Raw genomic sequence first — 13745 nt, 5'->3', positions numbered from 1 at the left:
GCGGTGCAAGGTGACACCCCCATCCCCCTGCTCCCCGACACCCACCCAGACCCTCACCCCCCCCCATCCCGCCCGGAGTTCGGGGGTCACCCGCGTGTGTCGTCGTCCCCCCACCACCCACCGTCTCCTTCCCCAGAGCTCTTTTCCGTGCCGGAGCTGCGCCTGGAGGGCCCGGCCGAGCTCCCCGAGGGGAGACCCCCTGGCCCTGGGGTGTCACAGCACCCCCAACCCCCTGCGGCCCCCCCACCCACCTCCAGCACCTCTTCTACCGGGACGGGGGTGGTGGTGGGGGGACCCCAGGCCTCCCCCCAACTCCGGCTGCCGGCCGCCGAGCTGGCGCATTCCGGCAGCTACTCCTGCGAGGTGCGGACGGAGAAGGGCAGCGTGCGGAAACGCAGCGCCCCGCTCGCCCTCGTCGTACGCAGTGAGTCGGCGGGAGGGGACGGGGATGGGACGGGTCCCCCGCAGCCCTCCCCAGGTCCCCCCAGCCCTCCCTGCCTCCTCCTGTCCCTTCCTTGGTTCCCTTCACCCCACCCCGGCTCCCCCATCCCACCCCGGCTCCTTCTGTCCCTCCCCGGGCCCCCCCATCCCTTTCCAGATTCCTCTGTCATTCCCCAGGTCCCCCCATCCCTTCCCAGGTCCCTCCATCATTCCCTGGGTCCCTCCATCCCTTCCAGGGCCCTCTGTCATTCCCCGGGTCCCTCTACCCCTTCCCAGGTCCCTCCATCCTTCCCTAGGTCTCCCCATCCCTTCCCAGGTCCTTCCATCCTTCCCTGGGGTCCCTCCATCCCTTCCAGGTCCCTCCGTCCTTCCCCAGATCCCTCCATCCTTCCCTGGGGTCCCTCCATCCCTTCCCAGGTCCCCTCCATCCCTCCCTGGGTCCCCCCATCCCTCTCTGGGTCCCCCCAACCCTGCCTGAGTCCCCTCACCTCTCCCTGGGGTCCCCTCATCCCTCCCTGTCCCCCGCCTCATCCTTCTCTGGGTCCCCTCATCCCTCCCCACGTCCCTCCATCCCTCCCCTGGGTCCCCGCATCCCTCCTCGGGTCCCCGCATCCCTCCCAGTCCCCCCCCATCCTTCTCTGGGTCCCCTCATCCCTCCCCACGTCCCTCCATCCCTCCCCAGGTCCCCGCATCCCTTCCTGGCATCCCCTCATCCCTCCCAGTCCCCCCCTCATCCTTCTCTGGGTCCCCTCATCCCTCCCCGGGTCCCTCCATCCCTCCCCCAGGGTCCCCCCCGTCCCTCCCTGTCCCCCTGTCCCTTCCCGTCTCCTCCCCGCAGGGGTCCCGGTCTCGGGGGTGACCCTGACAGCGCAGCCCCCCCACGGGGCAAGTGGCCGAGGGCGACTGGCTGGTGCTGCTCTGCTCGGTGGCCACCGGGACGGGGGCCCCTCTCCTTCTCCTGGCACCGGCAGGGGCTCGCCCGTGCCGCTGGCCACTGGCCCCCGCTACGAGCTCCGGCCCGCCAAGCAGCGGGACAGTGGCCACTACCACTGCACGGCCACCAACGGCGACTCCGCGGCCAACAGCTCCTCGCTGGGGGTCACCGTCCTGGGTGAGCGGGACCCCTCGGGCTTGGGGTGGCTGCCAGCATCCCCCCCACCCCACACCGGGGGATGGCCACCGCACTGACCCCGCCACCGTCCCCTCCCCAGTGCCGGTGGCCGGTGTCACCATCGCGATGGCGAGGGAAGGAGCCCCGGGTGGCGGCGGGGCGAGCCCCTCAACCTGAGCTGCTCGGTGCGGGGCGGGGCACGGAGCCGGTGGCCTTCACCTGGCTGCGGGACGGGCGGGAGCTGGGCCGGGGACCCGTCCTGGCCCTGGGGCCCGTGGGGCCGGCTCACGCCGGGACCTACAAGTGCTTGGCCACCAACCGCCTGGGCTCCCAGCGCGTCTTCCAGGCGCTCAGCCCCGCGCTGGCCCTGGCGGTGACGCAACCCGGCTGGGGACAACGGCAGCAGGGCACAGGTGGGGCTGGCGTTAGCCCTCCCCTCCCACCGTGAAGGGGGGGTCCCCCCCCACCTCCAAGCCCACCGAGGTCGGGGCTGACCCCCAACTTGTCCCCTCTCTGTCCCCAGCCGTGGCCGCGGGGCTCGGCGCGTCCCTCCTGCTGCTGCTGCTGCTGCTGGGGGGCCGCCGTGGGCTGGCAACTCCGGCGCCGCGCAGGTGGGTCACCCACACCGGGGGGGGGATGGTCCCGGGTGGGGGGTCAAAGCCCCCCGTGTTGGCTGCGGGGGGGGGGGGGGCAATGGGGCTGCACGCCACATCTTGGCTGGGGCTGAGGCTGGGGTCCGGGGGGGTCCGGGGGTATGTGTGACCCCCCCCCAGGGGTGCAGGGCTGAGCCCTGGGGTCCTTGACTTGGGGTCCTGGGGGTCCCGGGGTGTCCCATGTCCCCCCCCCGGGGGTGCAGGGCTGAGCCCTGGGGTCCGCCTTGGGGTCCTGGGGGGTCCCGGGGTGTCCCATGTCCCCCGGGGCTGCAGGGCTGAGCCCTGAGGTCCTTGACTTGGGGTCCTGGGGGGTCCCGGGGTGTCCCATCCCCCCCCCGGGGGTGCAGGGCTGAGCCCTGGTGTCCTTGACTTGGGGTCCGGGGGGGTCCCGGAGTGTCTCGTCCCCCCCCCCCCGGGGGTGCAGGGCCGAGCCCTGGGGTCCTTGCCTTGGGGTCCTGGGGGGTCCGGGTGTACCCTGGGGGGGGTCTCCCTCTGCTTGCAGCCCGTGTCCCCCTGTCTCTGGTGCCACCCGCTTGGGGTCCTGGGGTGCCCCCCCCCCACTCCTGGATGCGCAGGGCTGAACCCCAGGTCCTTTGGCTCAGGGTCCCAGGGGGGGTCCCGGGGGGGGGTGGGGGGTGTCTCAGGGGTCCCAGGTCTTTTGGCTCAGGGTCCCGGGGGGGAGTCACGAGGGTCCCTCGACCTGTCACCCCGGGTGACACCTCGCTTCCCCCCCCCCGCCCCCCCTTGCCTTGCAGCCGCCAGGAAGAGCCGGGGCAGGTGAGTTGGGGGGGGGCTCCGACCACGAAGCCCCTTTCTCCGTGCGCTGGATAAGAGCCCCCCCCCCCCCCCGCCGCCCCCAGTCTGCCCCCCTTTGTCCCCCACAGGGACCCCCACGCCCCCCCCCGGAGCCGCAGGGTCGCCCCACCGGAGCCCCCCGCCCCCCCCCGAGGCCGGGGAGGTGCTGTACGCCCAGGTGGTGGTCACCGGGGGGTGAGTACGGGGGGTCGGGGGGGGGGGGATTATGACACACGCCACCCACGCGTGTCACCGTCCCCAGCCCCGGTCCCCAAAGCAGCTTCTCTTCCAGGGCCCCCCCCCGGGGTCCCCCCGCCCCGCGCCCCCCCCCCGATGTCACCTACGCGGTGCTGCCGGGACCCCACGCGCGGCGGCGGCTCCCGAGCGACACCTACGAGAACGTCCCGTGACACCGTGGGGGGGGGGGGGCACTGGGGACACCCCCTCTGCGCTCCTGCGTGTGTGTGTCCCCCCCCCCGCCCCGGGTAACCACCCCCCGACGGCTCCCGCGGGGCCCGATCCGGGCGGGCAGCGCCCAACGCGGGGGGGGGCGGGGTCCCGGCGTTTGGGGGGGGGTCCAGGGCTACACAGGGCGGCCAGTGCCCCCCGTTCCCCCTCCCAGTGCCCCCAGTACTCCCGTTTCCTCTCCAGTGCCCCCAGCGCCCCCCATTCCCCTCCCAGTGCTCCCCAGTCCCCCTCCCCAGTGCCCCCAGTGCCCCCCATTCCCCTCCCAGTGCCCCCCAGTACTCCCCATTCCCCCTCCCAGTGCCCCCCACTTCCCCTTCCACTCTTCCCAGTGCCCCCGCATTCCCCCTCCCAGTCTTCCCCATACTCCCCGTTTCCCACCCCAGTGCCCCCCATTCCCCCTTCCCAGTCTTCCCAGTGCTCCCCGTTTCTCCTCCCAGCACTCCCCAGTCCCAGTCCCCTGCCCAGTGGCCCCAGTACCCCCCATTCCCCTCCCAGTGCCCCCCACTTCCCCTTCCACTCTTCCCAGTGCTCCCCAGTCCCCCTCCCAGTCTTCCCAGTATTCCCTGTTTCCCCTCCCAGTGCCCCCAGTACTCTCGGTTTCCCACCCCAGTGCCCCCCATTCCCCCTCCAGTTTTCCCAGTGCCCCCGTTTCCTCTCCCAGCACTCCCCAGTGCCAGTCCCCTGCCCAGTGCCCCCAGTGCTCCCTGTTTCCTCTCCCAGTGCCCCCAGTGCCCCCCCTTCCCCCTCCCAGTCTTCCCCCGTGCTCCCCGGTTCCTCTCCCAGCACTCCCCAGTCCCAGTGCCCCCCAGTACACCCTGTTTCCCACCCCAGTGCCCCCCCTTCCCCCCCCCAGTCTTCCCAGTGCCCCGTTTCCTCTCCCAGCACTCCCCAGTCGCCCTCCCAGTGCCCCCAGTGCCCCCCCATTCCCCCTCCCAGTGCCCCCTGTTTCCCCCCACCAGCACTCCCCGTCCCCCCCATTTCCCCTCCCAGTGCTCCCACCCAGCTCCCCCCACCCCAGGGCTCTCCCCCCCCGGCCCTGCTGGGCCCCCCCCAAGCTCGGGAGGCTCAAAAGGGCCCCCAAAAAAGGGCTCTGTGGGGCCGGGGGGGGGGGGGGTTGTGGGGGGGTGACCCAGGAGCCGTTTCCGTGGTATTGGCCCCAAAATGCAGCTTTTTGGTTAAACGTGGAAATGGTGGTTTTCTCTCCTGGGAGCGTCTCCTCCGCCCAAGAGAGAGGTGGCAGCTGCCACCGGGAGCTGGGGCCACTGTCCCCTGTCGTGTCCCCATCCCCAGCAGATGGTGCCACCGTCCCTGGGCGGGGGGGGGGGGGGTGTCCCCCCGTGACAGCCGGTGCCACCGTCCGCAGCCCCAGGGGTGTCCCCGTTCCCAGGGGTGTCCCTGTCCCCAAGGGCTTCATCCCCATCAGCTGGTACCACTGTCCCCCGGTGGGGTCCCTGTGACAGCCGGTGCCACCGTCCCCCATCAGATGGTGCCACCATCGCCGGGGGGGGGGCCCTGTGACAGCTGGTTGCCACCGTCCCCCAGTCCCAGGGGTGTCCCTGTCCCCAGGGGTGTCCCCAGTCCCAGGGGCTCCGTCCCCATCAGATGGTGCCACCATCCCTGGGGGGTGGGGGGGGGTGAGGGAGGTCCCTGTGACGGTGCCACCATCCCTGGGGGGGTGGGGGGGGTGAGGAGGTCCCTGTGACGGTGCCACCATCCCCCGGGGGGTGGGGGGGGGGGTGATGGCCCTGTGACGGTGCCACGGTCCCCGTCTCTCACCCCACGGTCACAGAAACCCTCCCGCCCCATTTGCGGATGGTGCTGCTTTACTGGGAGGGGGCAGCGGAGGTCGGGGGCGGGGGGGGGGGCAGCACCATACACCCCAGGCAGCTTCAGCCCCCCCCCCCCCCCCAGGCTCAGGGGGTCCCAGCCGAAGGCGGTTTGGGGCCAAAACCAATCATTTCCAGGGAAAAAAAAAGCTCCAGTTCTTCACCACAGTCCCAGTAAGGGGGGTTGGGGGGGGGGGCGCCATGGGTGGGGGGGGTTCCCAGCTGCTGGGGAGGGGGGGGGGGGGACGACGAGGAGGGGGGGGGACTGCGGTGCAAGAGGGGGTCAGGAGCTTTTCATCTGGAGGGTCTCGTACGTCTCCTGGCCCTCGCTGCTGAGCCCCTGCGCGGGAAAGGGGGTTACGGGGGGGGGGGGGGGGGGGGGGCGGGGGGGGGGCGGGCTATGTCCCTGTCCCCCCCCACCCCCACTGCCACCCCCCCTCCAGACTGTCACCCCCCCCGGCAGGGACTTCCCCATGGGGTGGGGGGACGGGCACCCCACCAGGGACAACAGCGGTAGGTAGAGCGTCCCCCCCCCCCCCAAGCCCTAGGACAGGTGTGTCCCCCCCCCCCCCGGGATGTGTCACCCCCCCAGCTGACTTACGGTGTAAATGGCTTCTTCCTTCTGCTGCGGGGAAAGAGAAAGAGAAAGAAAAAGAGCTGGGGGGGGCAGAACGGAGCCGGGGGAGGGCGGGTGGGGGGGGGCACAGGCACACCCACACCCCACACCCCCCCCCCCGGGGAAGCGGGAGGAAGCCGTGAGGTTTCCTGGATTTCGCCATCCCCAAAATCAGAACCACCGGCGTCCCCCCCCCCCCCCCCACCCAGTTCCCCTTCCAGGGCTGCGGCACCCTCTGGGATGAGGGGGGGGGGGGGGGGGGGGTGTCCCGTCCCTCCGGGGGGGGGGGGTACCCCAGCCCCGGCCCCCCCTTTCCCCCCCCCCCCCGTTACCTCCTTGCCGGCTCCTTGCTGCGACTCTCGGTGAGTCAGGAACTGCGAAGTGGGGGGGGGGGGGGGGGGGCCAAAAGCCAAAAAACAAGGCAAAAAAATAAATAAATTAAAAAAAAATTAAGAAATAAGAAGAGGAAACAGCCCCAGAGCGGGTGGGGGAAGCCCTGGGGCACCCGCTGTGGCCTCCACGGGGGTGGGGGGGGTGTCCCCCCCCCCCAAAAAAGTGGGGCGTAAGAGGGGTTTTAGCTGGGGACAGGTGGGATCCCGGCGCTCACCTTGAGGCGGCAATAGAGGATGGTGATGATGAGGCCGTAGAGGAAGAGGATGGGCGTCCAGGACGTAGCAGAGCTCCGGCTCCATCAGGGCCTCTGGGGAGGATGGAGGTGGGGGGGGGCCCGGGCGGGGGGGGGGAAGTACGAAGGGGTCCCGGGGGTCAGCATCACCCCCGGGACAGATCCTGCGCCCGCCCTGGCCGCCGAGAGCTCGGCTCCGCCATCTCCGAGCGTTGTCCGAGGCGGCGGCGGAGGGGCCGGGGGGCTACAGGGGGGGGGGCAGGTGGCACAGACACCCCCCCCGGGACAGCGTGGGAGAGACCCAGAGCCCACCGGGACCCACCCCTGGGGTGCCCCCCCCCTCCGTGCCACCAGCCTCCCCCATGGCGGGGTTCGAACGCATCCCGGCTTGTCCCGAAGGATGCCCTCAAAGGAGCCAGCCCAACGGCCACGCGCCCACCCAGCCGCCCCCCCCGGCCCCCAGGGACCCCCCCCTCCCCGCCGTCCCCAGGGACCCCCGTCCCCACCTGCCGCCGGGGTCCGCAGCAGCAGCAGGGTGGTGACGAGCAGCAGGCGGGTGGCCATGCCTCGGCCCCGGCCCCGGGGGGGTCCGGCTGGTTGGGGCGATCGTGCCGGAGTCAGTGACCGCAGAGCCAGCGCCTTCTTCCCCCCCCAACCCGGGCTTGCGCCGCCCTCACCCCCGCTTCCCCCCCCACCACCCCCCCCCCCCCCGCCGTCTCCGGCCAGCGCAGGCGTCCCCTCTTCCCGCTGGGGACATGGCTCAAGGGCCAGGCGAGCTGCCCCCAAGTGTCACTCGGCCTCCCCCCGCCCAGCCCTGCTGCCATCAGCTTGGGGGGGTGGGGGGAAACTGCAGGAGCACCCCCCCACCCCGGGGTTTGGGGGGGCTGAAGCTGCCGGGAGGAGGCTGCGGCCGCGGGAAGGGGAAGCTCTGGTGGGAGAGGGAGGAAGAGCGGGGTTTCGGCGGGTTCCGCTGGCGGGGGGGGGGGGACACACACAGAGGCGCTGGACAGGCAGGAGCCGCTTTTGGCTTTATTTGACTCAGATGAGGAAGGGGCGCGAGGGGGGGGGTCGGGGGGGCGGCTCCCAGCGCCCGCAGCTGCACACGCAGCGGGAGACGGGCGCAGCGGGGCCCGACGCATCACCGATCCACTTCCCCGAAGACGATTGTCCTGCGTGCCTGGGGGGGGGGAAAGGAGAGAGGGATCAGGGCACAATCAGCCCCCCCCCCAGCCTCCCCCGGAATGGGGAAAGAGCACATACACACACACACCCCCCCCCCCGCCCCCCTCCCCGGAATGAGGAAGGAGCCCCCAAGCCCAAGGAGGGAACGTACCGATGATGGCCACCACGTCGGCCAGCATGTGGCCCTGCGCCATGCGATCCAGCCCGGCCTGAAGCAGAGCAGAGGGACCCCCGTCAGGCTGCAGCCCCCCCCCCCCCCCCCACCTCCCCGCCGCCGCCCCCCCAAAGCACCCATCACCCCGGCCTCGGGCCCCTTCAGGCGGGAGGGGGGGCAGCTCGGCCTCCCGGGGCTCACCGCTTCCGCAGCGGGGGCCGTGGTAGCCACGGGGCCAGCAGGGGAGGGGGCTGCCCCGGCAGCGGGAGGCCGGGGCGGGGCGGGGAAGTGGTCAGTTATCAGCAGAGAACGGAAACCAGCCCCAGCGGCAGAGAACACGACAGGTCCCAGAGGGACCGGAGGTGACACGCAGCGGGTAGCCCACGGACCCCCGCCCGCCAGCGAGGAGGTGGCTCGTCCCGGGCTGCGTTTGTCCCCTCCGGCTCCAACCCCACCCTCGCCGCGGGCCCCGGCGCCGCCATGCCGCCGGCCGCCCCGGCCTCTCCTACCAGGTGGGCGAATCCAGGAGCCTTGATCTTGCAGCGGTAGGGCCGGCTGCTGCCGTCCGAGACGAGGTAAACCCCGAATTCGCCCTGCAAGGACACGGGGACAGGGCTGGTGACGCGGTGACACGGCCAGGGGGCGCAGGGTCTGCCTCCCAGCCGCAGCGTCCAGCCCTCACACACACCAGTCTGGGGCGACCCCAGAGTGCTGGGGGCAGGACAGCCCACCCAGCCGGTGACACGAGCGCCGCAATGTCTCCAAGAGGGCAACCAGGACACCCTTCACCGTGCCAGAGCCCACTGCCCCCGTAACGTCATGAGAAGTGGCACCTTGGGGGCCTCGATGGCCGTGTAGGTGGCTCCGGGGGGCACCTGGTAGCCCTCCGTGTAGAGCTTGAAGTGATGGATCAGGGACTCCATGGAGGTCTGCGGAGAGAGGAAGCCACCGTCACGGCGGGCGCGCGGCCAGAACACGCTGCCCCGTCCCCTGCCCGCGCCTCGGCGGCTGGTGACAGGGAACCAAGCGTGGGAACCAGGGTGGTGGCCGCCTTCACACGGCCACTGGCCAGAGCACGTGGGGTGACGAGGCAGGGCACCGCCGGCTCTCCACCCTGCCACCCCCTGCCTTCCCCAGGGCGGCTTTTTGGCCTGGCAGAGGCAGGGCAGGGAGATCCCCCCCCCCACCACGCAGGGCTCCAGCGGGCAGCAAACCCCCCCTCCGGCCCCCAGCCCCCGGGCACAGAGGAGGCCGGGCAGCCCCCAGCCGAGCCGGGGGACGGATGCGGCGGCAGACAACCGACCCCCGGCAAAATCCTCAGCGCGAGCGTCTTGATTACACCAAACCGCGTTTCCTGCTCACCGGTGCTGGCACGCAGGTGGCAGCCAGGCCCCGCGGGGGTTGCGGGGGGGGAAGGAAGCGTGTTTACCTTCATCTCCGCCCGCTTCGGAGGGGAGATTTTGGCATCGTCCACTTTGATCTCCCCCTCAGGCATCTTGTTGAGGCACTGGAGGATGATACGCAGCGACTGCCGCATCTCTTCCACGCGGCACAGGTACCTGCGGGACACCCGGCGCCGCTCAGGACTCCCGGGAGGGGCAGCCACGGCCTCACCGCAGCCCCCACGGAGGACGTGGGACCCCGCCGAGGTTCCCCACGGCCACCGGCAGAGCCGGGGTGTCACGTACCTGTCGTAGCAGTCGCCCCGGGAGCCGATGGGGACGTCGAACTCCACCTGGTCGTAGACGTCGTAGGGCTGGGTCTTGCGCAGATCCCAGTGGATCCCCGAGCCCCGGAGCATCACCCCGCTGGGCGGAGGGAGGCAGGTGAGCAGCCTGACGGGGGGGGGGGCCCCAGCCCCACGCCAGCTCCGGGCCCCGCACCCCGCGCCTCAAAAGCGGATGCCAACACAGGGGAAAGCAGCTACGCGTCCCCCCTGCCTGCGCACACCCCGCAGCCCTCAGCAGCGGACACGGGAGGACGGCATGGGGACATCAGGTGGGTAAAGCCAGGCAGGGACACGGTGCCACAGCCGCTGCCACCGGGTAGCACTGTCCTGACAGTCACCGGTCCCCAAGACGGCTCTGATTAGGGCAGAGGGGGGGGGAACAACGCAGCTGGGCAGTGGCAGAAGGCTGAGCCCCCGCCTCGAATCGTCCCCGGGAGCCACCGCACCCACCTGAAGCCGTAGTTGAGAGCCTCCTCCGCCGTGATCACCCCGATGTCGACCGTGCGGTTCTTCCAGATGCGGTTGTTCGTGAGCATCTGCGGGCGGCAGGGCGTTAGCCCCTCCCCGACCGCGCGCCCCCTTCTCCTGCCACCCCGTGACCGCTGCCGCAGCGGGGGTAACCCCACGCTGGCCGTGCCCAGGGGACAGACAACGCGAGACCCGGCCCTCGGAATGCCGGGAAGCGGGGACTGTCCCCTCCTCCCAGGTTTCGCGCAGAAAGCCGGCTCCTGTCCCGCCTCACCTCCTCCACCTCGTCTATCCGCAAGGAAAAATTCTTCACGAACTCGTAGATGTCGTCCATCAGCCCCAGGGGCAGGTCCTGCGCGGGAGGAGAGGGAGGTCAGCCCGTGCACGGCCGGTGGCAGCGGGGACGTGGGCGGGGAGACACCGGAGGAGCCATCGCCCACCCGGGGACACGGGGACACCCCGCACGTCCCCCCGGCAGACCGTGGCGCGGCCGCCCTTACCTGGTGCACCCCACCGGGACGGATGTAGGCGGCGTGCATCCGCGCCCCCGAGACCCGCTCGTAGAACTCGAACATCTGCGGGGACAAAAGAGATCCCGCTGCACGCCCCCCCCCCCCGCCCCGGCACAGCCCCACGGGCAGCGCTGAGCCCCACATCCGCCCCCCCTGGCGACCCCCCCCGACGCGGCCGCGCTGCCCTTTACCTTCTCCCTCTCCTCAAACATCCAGAAGAAGGGGGTCATGGCCCCGATGTCCAGCGCGTGAGTGGTCACGGCCATGATGTGGTTGAGCAGCCGGGTTATCTCCGCGAAAAGGACTGGGGGCGGAGGGAACGCAGCGGGTGAGTGCCTCCAGCCCCCCAACGGGGCCTGAGCCCCCAGAAAGCCCAGAGCTACGAGCCCTCGGCGGAGGGGAGGGAGCTGCACCCCCCCCCCCTGCCCCCGCAACAATCCGGGGCCGCTCTCACCTCGGATCCACTGCGCTCGCAGAGGCGGGCGGATGTTGAGGAGCTTCTCCACGGCCAGGGAATACGCCTGCTCGTTGCACATCATGGAGACGTAGTCGAGACGGTCGAAGTAGGGCAGCGCCTGCCAAAAAAAAAAAATAAACTGGCCCTGAGAGCGGCGGCAAAGACCTGGGACTGCCAGGAGCGCTCGGAGGCTTCGCCGTAGCCAGGGAGCACCGGGACACAGGATCTTCCCGGCTCAGGGCGCTTCGAGGACGGCAGCAGCCACAAAGGCAGCCCAAAAGCTCCGGCCCCGGGCTGGAGCTGACAGCCCTGCCTTGGGATACGGCGTGAAAGAGGACACAAAACCTCCGTCGGCGAGAGTTTTCCAGTTCGCAGACACCGGCGAGGGCCCCAATCCTGCACCTCGGCACACACCAGCTGAGAACCGTCTCTGTCGCGAGCCGCAGCGGCCAGCCAAGGCAGCGCTCCCCCCCCCAGCCCCCCCGCCACCCCCAGGCTATTTCAAGCTCCATTCTCCCGCCAGCCGAAAGGTTAAACCCGATCGGGATAATAAATCAGCAGGGCGTGTTTACAAACCCCGCCAGGCAAATAAATCCTTTCCCAGCGAGCCGAGGAGGCTGCTGATGTGTCCAATCCAAGCGCCCCGCGTCTCCTGGTCTCCTCACCCCAAAAGGACACCCCTCGCTCTGCCGGCGGACAGATGGCAGCCCCCCGGGACTGGGAAGCACGGGGGGGCTCGCTGCACCTTACCTGCAGGTAGGTCTTGTACTCAATGAGCTTCTCGGTGCCGCGGTGCAGGAGGCCGACGTGGGGGTCGCACTTCTTCACCGTCTCCCCGCTCAGCTCCATCACCAGCCGCAACACCCCGTGGGCAGCCGGGTGCTGGGGCCCAAAGTTTATGGTCAAGCTGGAGACCTTCTTGTGAGCCAGAGGGTCCTTGTCTGCTCGGGGGAGGAAAAAGAAGAGTCAGGCAGGGAGGAACGTCCATCCCCAGAAGCGCCGCTGCCCCCGAGCGCCCTCGGCCTTTCCCGGCAGCACAGATACGCAGCGCGGACACCGGACAGACGGCCAAGCCGAGCTCAGCGCTTGGACGGACATCAGGAACGCGGCCGTCCCCGCCGCCAGCTCCCGTCTCGGCCCCACGCAAGACCCCTGGGACGGGTCCAAGGGCCTCCCGCTGCCTCCTGGGAGGCTCAGCCCCTGCTTTTCCCGGAGCACAGGGAACCAGCCGGCTTCCCAATGCCCAGGACACCCCCAGACCCCCCCCACAGCACCCACTGGGCCCTCGCTCCAGCCACAGGTACCTCCCCTGAGCGCCGAGCCCCAGCAAGCATCCAAGGTGCCTCCAGACTGACCCAGGGCACCCCCAGGCACCATGTCACCCCCAAGCTGACACCCACCGAGCCCCCACAGGGTCCCAGGTGCCTCCCAGACAGCCCTCAGCACCCACAGGGACTCCAACGAGTCCCAGTCTGGCTCTGGAACCCACTGAGCGTCCCCACAGGCCCCCAGCACCCTCTCAGGGCCCCTCCAGGGACCACCCAGGCCACCCGACGCCCTTCCGGGGCATCCAACATTTTCTCAGGGTCCCCTTGTCCCCCCAGGACCCACTCAGGGCACCTGACACCCTTGAGGGCCTCAGGGAGCTCCCCCCTGGAACCACCCAGGACAACTGACACCCCCCCAGAGCCTCAGCCTCCCCCACGAGGGGCCTCGCCAGGGCCTCAGGGCCCCTCCAGGGACCACCCAGGCCACCCAACACCTTCTCACTGTCCCTCTGGGGGGTGGGGGGCACTCTCCTGCACCTCAGGGTGCCCCCCAGGGCCTCGACTCCCCCCTCCAGGAACCACCCAGCACAACTGACACCCCCCCAGAGCCTCAGCCTCCCCCACGAGGGGCCTCCCCAGGGCCTCAGGGCCCCTCCAGCCCCCTCCCAGGCCACCCAACACCCTGCCAGCTCCCCGGCCTCCCCCCTCCGGGGCTCCCCCCAGGGCTCGACCCCCCCGTGCCCCGCCGCCTCTCACCGTTCCAGGGCGGCGGCACCCACTTCTCCGTCTCCTTGCTCGGATACATGACGGCGCCGGCGAACTGCTGGGCCCATTCCACATCGGGCTGCCATTGCTGAGCCGACCTGCGGGACGGGACGGGACGGCGCCGGGCCGTCACGGGGAGGCCCAGGCCAGGGACCAGGCCCCGCCGCCCCCCACCCCGCTCCCGGCCTCCCCCGTCCCCTCCTCCGGTGCCGGTTCCCCACCGCTCTCACCGGGCCGGGGCAGGGCCCAGCCGCGCCGCCGCCGCCCGCAGCCCCGAAGGTGCCCGCAGCCGCCCCAGCGCCCGCAGCGCCGCCATCTTGCCCTTGGCAGCGCGCGTGCGCCGCCCCGCCCACAGCGCCGCGGCGCCGGGGGGGAGGAGCCGGGCGCCATGTTTGGGGAGGGCAGGAGAAGGCCGGGCCCGCCGCCATATTGGCTGTGGGCGGCTCCGCCGCCATCTTTGCTAAGGGAAACATCCGGGGAACGGCTGCTGGAGCCGCCCGCCATCTTTGTGCCGGGCAGAGGCCGGCGGCGGGGACGGGGCGGTCCCGGGGGGACGGGGACGGGACGGAGGGAGGGGACAGGGATAGGGATGAGGGGACGGAGACAGTGGGGACAGGGGTGGGATGGCGGGGACAGGGACAAGGATGGGATGGAGGGGGCAGAGCTGGGGACGAG

General features: G+C 71.2%; 2 protein-coding genes across 2 annotated transcripts in view; one reads left to right on the top strand and one right to left on the bottom strand.

The window, feature by feature from the left end:
- The window catches only part of LOC128901185 (Fc receptor-like protein 2), a 3822-nt gene extending 793 nt beyond the window's left edge, over window positions 1–3029 (top strand). Inside the window, 13 exon segments of the mRNA XM_054183022.1 lie at window positions 137–222; window positions 225–275; window positions 277–424; window positions 1280–1314; window positions 1316–1381; window positions 1383–1412; window positions 1414–1552; window positions 1653–1687; window positions 1690–1743; window positions 1746–1965; window positions 2076–2128; window positions 2130–2163; window positions 2961–3029. Coding sequence (XP_054038997.1) covers window positions 137–222; window positions 225–275; window positions 277–424; window positions 1280–1314; window positions 1316–1381; window positions 1383–1412; window positions 1414–1552; window positions 1653–1687; window positions 1690–1743; window positions 1746–1965; window positions 2076–2128; window positions 2130–2163; window positions 2961–2986 — 977 coding nt within the window. The 3' untranslated portion in view covers window positions 2987–3029.
- Window positions 3030–7358: 4329 nt separating this feature from the next.
- On the bottom strand, window positions 7359–13475 carry LOC128901184 (NADH dehydrogenase [ubiquinone] iron-sulfur protein 2, mitochondrial-like). Its single transcript, XM_054183021.1, is given in 16 exon segments — window positions 7359–7463; window positions 7531–7712; window positions 7869–7926; window positions 8381–8464; window positions 8705–8800; window positions 9301–9430; window positions 9560–9679; window positions 10051–10136; window positions 10343–10420; window positions 10569–10643; window positions 10772–10884; window positions 11035–11155; window positions 11788–11978; window positions 13062–13168; window positions 13301–13431; window positions 13434–13475. Coding segments are annotated over 16 exon segments (1704 nt in total). The 5' UTR covers window positions 13461–13475.
- Between the last annotated feature and the right edge of the window lie 270 nt (window positions 13476–13745).

This window comes from Rissa tridactyla, chromosome 23, assembly GCF_028500815.1.
Source record: "Rissa tridactyla isolate bRisTri1 chromosome 23, bRisTri1.patW.cur.20221130, whole genome shotgun sequence".
NCBI lineage: Eukaryota > Metazoa > Chordata > Aves > Charadriiformes > Laridae > Rissa > Rissa tridactyla.
This window is presented reverse-complemented; position numbering and strand designations above follow the sequence as displayed.